This window comes from Eubalaena glacialis, chromosome 1, assembly GCF_028564815.1.
Source record: "Eubalaena glacialis isolate mEubGla1 chromosome 1, mEubGla1.1.hap2.+ XY, whole genome shotgun sequence".
Taxonomy (NCBI): Eukaryota; Metazoa; Chordata; class Mammalia; order Artiodactyla; family Balaenidae; genus Eubalaena; species Eubalaena glacialis.
Genome location: NC_083716.1, coordinates 63991513 through 63998263, shown reverse-complemented (window position 1 = coordinate 63998263; position 6751 = coordinate 63991513). Strand labels below are relative to the sequence as shown.

General features: G+C 50.2%; 1 protein-coding gene across 1 annotated transcript; it reads right to left on the bottom strand.

Annotated features, from left to right (window-relative positions):
- Nucleotides 1–335: 335 nt before the first annotated feature.
- PCBD1 (pterin-4 alpha-carbinolamine dehydratase 1) lies at nt 336–5375 on the bottom strand. The gene is made up of 4 exons (XM_061197495.1): nt 5286–5375; nt 2289–2420; nt 1676–1756; nt 336–906 (listed from the first exon to the last, which is right to left on the bottom strand). Exons 1-4 carry the CDS (start codon nt 5286–5288, stop codon nt 808–810), a joined length of 315 nt encoding a protein of 104 aa, XP_061053478.1. The 5' UTR covers nt 5289–5375; the 3' UTR covers nt 336–807.
- Between the last annotated feature and the right edge of the window lie 1376 nt (nt 5376–6751).

The window sequence follows — 6751 nt, the reverse complement described above, 5'->3', positions numbered from 1 at the left end:
ATGCTCCCTCAGTCACCTCTGCCTCCAGAATCCTAATCAGGTCTTGGAGGCAGAACTGAAATGAAGCCTTCTGATTCACACTTGTGCATCACTTTGTGTTCGTTAACTCATTTCTTATCTTTGCATCTGGCGTTAACTTCATTCATGCTGCCTAGTAATAGTTAACTATTTTTCTACTTATTTCCCTGAGACAATAAGGAGCTTAAAAGGCAGGGTGCTCTGGTCCCCTTTCCCCCTAGCGGCCTGAACTCTGTCTTGCACAAAGTAGGTGCTTTAAATGCCTGTTGACTCCAATTTGGATTGACTTGTGGAAAAGAAGATTCTAGAGCCTGAGGCCAAGTGAAACAGTGTTTTTATTTGAGGCATAAAAGCACATGGGTTTTTGTCACACAGGATGAGGATGGCTTTAGGTTACTGGTTTCTAAGATAAAACTTTATCTTAAACACAGCTTCTATCACAGCTTCTTGGGAAATGAATCAGAAAGAGAGCAAGACACAGCCAGGAAAGAAAATCATTACTGTTGCTGGGAAGTTGTAAAGAAAGGGAAGAACTTATGCAAATCAATGTACATGTCACAGAGCCCCAAGGAGGACGAGAGTGGCGTGGGGAAAAACGGTCTAAGTTCCTCGTCCTGGCAGTAATGTTGGCCTCTCCTTCCACGGCAAGGACTTGCCCCTAAATGGAAGCAGCGGGGTCAACTTGGCCCTTCTGACTGCACCAACATCTCAGGGCTCCCCAGTTCCCTCTCTGGATCCCCAGTTCAGTCCCCCCTTTCCCCTGAAGAACTCAGAGAGGAAGGGCAGGGTCTATGTCATGGACACTGCTACTTGCTCGATGAAGCTGGCCAGGTTTATGTCCCGTTCTGAAAGGCCCGCACACTCATGAGTGCTCAGGGTGATGTGGACCTGAAACAAAACCAGAGATTCGGGGCCAGCTGATTCCACCGACTGCACCTAAGAGCAGGAGAGAGTCACCAGCTCCTGGGCTCAGCCACACCAAGAAGTGTAACCAGACACTAACCCCTCTCCTGGGGGCTTCCTTCCTGACGAGTCTTTAACATCAGTGCAAAACTGTCTTCTATTAAACCTCCATAAACACTGGTAACCACAGCATAGGATAAAAAAAGGAAAGATCCAAATATCAAGAGCAACCTAAAAGCCAAAGACAAGACCCCAAACCAACTCCTAAACACTGTCCATTTACAGATCATCACTTCCAGCCTTAATGTTTTTAGAAAGAGTCCAGCATAGCTCTTGGTTCATGACAGGCATTTAATGACTGTTTCCATTCATTCAGCAGACAGGCTGATCTCCTTGGTGTGCATGGGTATTCTTAGTTCAAGTTTATTACTTTTTCATTCTTCCATACCTCCAGAAAATGTCAGCCCTTTAGAGCTATTAACAGTGAATATGCCTGGTTCTCACAGCCTTTCCTTCTTTAGGATTTGCCTTCTTAATGTCTACTTAACCCACAAGTTGTCTCACTAGTGTTTCAATTTGCTTTTCTTTAATCTGTAGTGAGACTGAATATTTTCTAGGGGTGTTTATGTCGATCCTAGGAAGCAGATGAAAGGAACAGGAGCGGACAGTCGACCTATGGGTGAGGAGAGCTCACAGGAAAGTCCAAGGAAGGGGCCTTCAGAATGAGTTGGAGTTCTAGGCATGTATCACTCACCTTGTTGTACACGTTAAACCATTCAGGATGGTGGTCCAATTTCTCAGCCTGAAGAGCCACTCTTGTCATGAAGCCAAAAGCCTGTTTAATGAAGTGAGACCCAGGTTAGTGTCCTGAAAGAGAGGACTGCTGGGCCCCCTTTTATGGCCAGTGTAAGGCCCAGATGCAGGATTGCCTCGCTCCCTACAAGGTGATCCTTCTAGCTTTCAGCATTCCGCCTAGCACCCTGCCACTGGTTCTGAGGCTGGAGTTTGAGGCGGTCCTTCTGCAGTAGGAAGTCTTGTTACCAGGACCACTAACAAGGTGGAAACCCCAGAGAGCTTCTGAGTCTTCGCCAGTCTTTTGGTTATCTACTAAAACGTCTTCAAATGTGCATCTGCTTCCCACTTGAACTGTCTTCTCTAAGGATTGTTTCTAAAAGTTCCAGGTATGGAGAGCCCAAGACCCATCTCTGCCCTCTCCAATCCCCAAGGAGGACACTTTCCAAGTAAACTGGATTAGCGGAGCATCTGACAGTCTTGGCTAACAGAACTTTAAGGGAAGGAACACGTTCTGGAGTGTGACCCCGATCAGCCCCAGTCTCAGGAAACTCTGTCCCAACCTGATGCCATACCCGATTGAAGTCTTTGAAATGGAACTGCTTGAAGATGGCATCCCGGCCTTCCAGCTCGTTCCACCCCACGGCCCGCAGGTTTGGCAGCAGCTGGTCCCTCTCCTCAGCACTTAGCCTGTGTGCTTTGCCAGCCTAGGAGAGGGAAAACACAGAAGACCAAGGGCATTCGTTTTTTTCACAGGACAAAAGAGAGGGCTCTGGACCTTTGGGGAAATTTAGCCAGCCTCCACTGGCAGTTCTGGTGGCGCAGTCAAAGGGCAGCTGGTCTAAAGCAACAGACTGGGAGGAGGGGCTCTGGCTGGTGCACTGATAGGTTCTTAGAGAACAGAGAGTCCTGAGGTGTAATGCAAATCGCTGGGGCAGAGAAACACTCCTTCCCCACCCCTGCCCCCAAAGCCTTACAGAGGGCACTCCTCCGTAAAAAAACTAGGTCTCTTTTGTTCATGGGGGAGCAAACGTAAATCAAGCCCCTACTGTTGCTGTGTATTGAAGAGGAAACTGAGGCCTAGAGAGGGGAAATGACCTCTCTTCCCCCACCCCCCAACCTCAGTCAGCAAAAGTCAGGAATCTTTCTCAAGGTGGGTCCATGTGTCCGCATCCCTGGGGCTGGGCAAAGGAACCAGCACTTAAAACATGCTCCAGGCGATTCCTAGCCACACCGCGGTCAAACACCACTGACACTACCTCCTAGTGGGTATCCCACCACACTCCCATGCAGCCTCTGGTTCCCAGCTGCCAGGCCTACGTTTCTCAGATTTCCACCTTCTTTTCTATTCTGTCAGCTTGGGAAGCTGGAGCCACAGAGCTCAGTCCCCAAAGCAGAAGTAACTTGGCCAAGGGCAAATGGCAAAGCCAGTGCCTCAGCCTATTTTCCTATTGTGCAAAATGCCCTCGAGGCAGCCCAAACTGGCACAATTCAGGCCGTGAGTGGAACCCTCTCTTGGAGAACAGAAGAAAGCAAAGGTCAGTTCCAGCCTCTAAGAAGATCCAGGTGGAGGAGCTTAAGGGATCCCAGAATTTAGGCCCCTGAAGTAGAACTACCCAAGGCAGGAAAGTGAGAGTGCTAAATTAAATCAGTTAGGCCTGGGAAGAGAATGCGAGGGAGGTTAATTTAGCTTTTATGAAGCAGCCTGCAAACTGGAAGCCAGGTGGCCCTGGGGCACTCATCTCCCCTGGCTCAATGGGTATAAAGGCACAAGAACTTCCACTTTAGGAATCAGCAAGGGGAGCCAGGAGACATTTTAATAAACTCCATTGTTATTAAGGGAATATCATCTGCATTTTTTTTTTTTTTATAAATTTATTTATTTATTTATTTTTGGCTGTGTTGGGTCTTCGTCTCTGCGCGAGGGCTTTCTCCAGTTGTGGCAAGCGGGGGCCACTCCTCATCGTGGTGCGCGGGCCTCTCACCATCGCGGCCTCTCTTGCTGCGGAGCACAGGCTCCAGACGCGCAGGCTCAGTAATTGTGGCTCACGGGCCCAGCTGCTCCGTGGCATGTGTGATCTTCCCAGACCAGGGCTCGAACCCGTGTCCCCTGCATTGGCAGGCGGATTCTCAACCACTGCGCCACCAGGGAAGCCCCTCATCTGCATTTTTAAAAAGAGACTTCCTGGGGCAAGTAAGCTTATGACAGGCCCTCAGGTTTGGGGCAGAACTGGAAAAACATTTCAGGGCTCTGATAGCTGTTTTCTCCCTCCTGAAAGTGCGGTTTCTCTCTGGACCGATCTGGCTTGCTCTGTCTCCTCCCCTGGGCTCTGGAAGGCCAGTGAGGGCAGTCGAGATCTGCATCACCACCCAACCCCCAGACAGCTGACCCTGTCTCAGTGGCTGATAAGCCTGGTCCGTGTATCCAGGCAACCAACCGGGCGACCACATGGCAGCCAAGGCATGAGAACCCACCATTTAGTTCTTTGGCTCTGAAGGGAGTGCGCAGGAACTAGCGGGCTCCTAGGAGACTCCTTTTTAGAGTCTTCTGGAATCCCCTACATTTCACAGCCTGGGGCTGAACTGACAAGTCCCTCTGAAATCTGGGATCAGAGAGGGGTCAGGGGTGGTGTTTGCTTAGTAAATCACAGGTCAGGCCTGGACTCAGCCTGGGCCTCTGGGAGTGTGCAGAGGGGTTACTGATTACCCACGCACTGCGGCTTTGGGGCCTCAGTGTACCTCACAATCAGCTCACCCACCACCTCCCCTCCATCTGAGCCATAGCCTTCAAAGTGCCCTGCCAGGTGGCACCACAGTCCCAACCGTTCCTAATGCTTTTGGGCCTAACACTCTGCTGTTTAGTAAAGCTTCCTGGGTCTAGAAGCTTCTCCGCAGGCTCACCTTCACCTCTGAAGCTGAGACTCCCTTCCAGGAAAGCTCACCCTGGAGGGCGGGTGACCCTGAGCAACTATGTCCCCATTGCTGGGCACAGGCCTCAAACTAGGAGCCAGGGGCCGGCTCTGAGGTCGGGGACAGCACAGAGGGCTTAGCAGAAGAGCAAGCGAGAAGGGCAGTAAACAGGCAGACAGAGGCACACGCAAATTCAGTCGCCCCTCCTCAGCATCCCCCGCCCCCCTGCCCCTACCCCAGCCCCCAATACAGGACAGAACCTCCCCACCAAGGGGAACTATGTCCTGGGCTCACTATGCTGCCCCTCCCCACCCCCGCCCAGAAAGGCGGCACTGAGGCCCCGCGCGGGCTCTGGCCTGGGCTCCCGCCTAGGTGTAACCCGGACCTGCCACTGCCCCTCTCCCGGCTTCAGCTTCCCAGGGGTCACCACTCGGGGGCGGCGGTGGGACAGAGACCCCGACTCTCCCAGCCGGACGCGCGGCTCCTCTGCGAAGGCCTCAGAGGAACCCCCCCCCCCCCCCCGCCCCGCACCTCCCGGCGCCGTCCTCTGGCCTGGGCGGGGACCCAGCGCGGACCCCTGGCTCTCCTCCGCCCCTTCCGCGCGCCCCCTCCTAACCCGGACGCCCCGACGGCGGCGGCGCGTGATCCCCCCACTCCCTCACCATGCCGGGCGCGGACGCGAGCAGCAGCTGGTGGCGGCGGAGCAGACGAGCGAGACGCCCAGCGCACTGGGAAGCCGTCGCGCGGGGCGGCGCTAGGGCCGCCCCGGGGCGGGAGCGCAGGCGGGAAGGGGCCGCCCACTGGTAATCATTAACAACAGCTGGGGCTGCCTTCCAGCACTTTCCTCCGTGCCGACGTTGCAGGGAGCTCGGGGATTGAGGACCCAGGCTCCAAACGTGGACTCCAGCAATTGCATCGCGCTCTGCCACTTACCAGCTGTGTAACCCTGGGCGCGAGATTACTAACTTTTTCTTTTTTAAAAACACCTTATTGAGAAATTGACCCACACAGTAAACTGCACATACTTAAAGTGTACAGTTTGATGCGTTTTGACATGTATGCATCTGTGCAACCATCGCTACGATAAAGATCATGAACATAGCCATAACCCCTAAGTTGCCTCCTCCCAACTCAAGACAACTGTTGACCTGCTTCCTCACTATAGATTAGGTTGCATTTTCTAGAATGCTATGTAAATGGAAATCATACAAATTATACTCTTTTTATATCTGCCTTCTTTCACTCAGCAGAATTGCCCATGTCGTTGCACGTATCAATAGTTTCTTCCTTTTTATGGCTAAGTAGACGTTATTTTATAGTATTATATTGTAATGGATATGCTACAATTTGTTGGACGTTTGGGTTGTTTCCAGTTTTTGACTATTACAAATAAAGCTGTTGTGAACTTTTGCATACAAGTGTTTGTATGGATATATGCTTTCATTTGTCTTGCGTGAATACCTAGGAGTGAAATGGCTAGGCCATATGGCAAGTATATACTTATAACTTGTTAGAAAACTGCCAAACTGCTTCTGAAAGTGGTCAGACCATCTTACATCCCCACCAGCAGTGTATGAGACTTCCGGTTCCCTTGCACCGCGCCCCCCCAGCTGCACGAATACTTGCTATGTCAGTCTTTTTAATTTTAGCCAATCTAATTGGTAGGCAGTGGTATCTCACTGTGGTTTTGAGTTTCCTAAATGACTAATGATATTAAATACCTTTTCATGTGCTTATTTGCCAATGGTCAGTCTTTGGTGAATTGCCTGTTCAAATTTCCTGCCCGTTTAAAAAAAAAAAAATTGAGTTTTTTGTTTTCTTATTGGGTTTTCAGAGTTCTTCATTCTGGATACAAGCACTTTATCAGATATATGATTTGCAAATATTTTGTTTGCTTTCTCACAATGTCTTTCAAAGAGCGAATGTTCTTAATTTTGATGAAATCCAATTTATCAAAAGTTTCTCTTATGAATTGGTATTTTGATGTTGTAACTAAGAAATCTTTGCCTAACCCAAGGTCACAAAGATTTGTCTCCTATGTTTTCTTCTATATTTTATAGTTTTTAGTTTTATTTTTTAGAATTTACAGTGCTTTTTTAAAGTTGGTTTTCGGAACTCTATATATCTC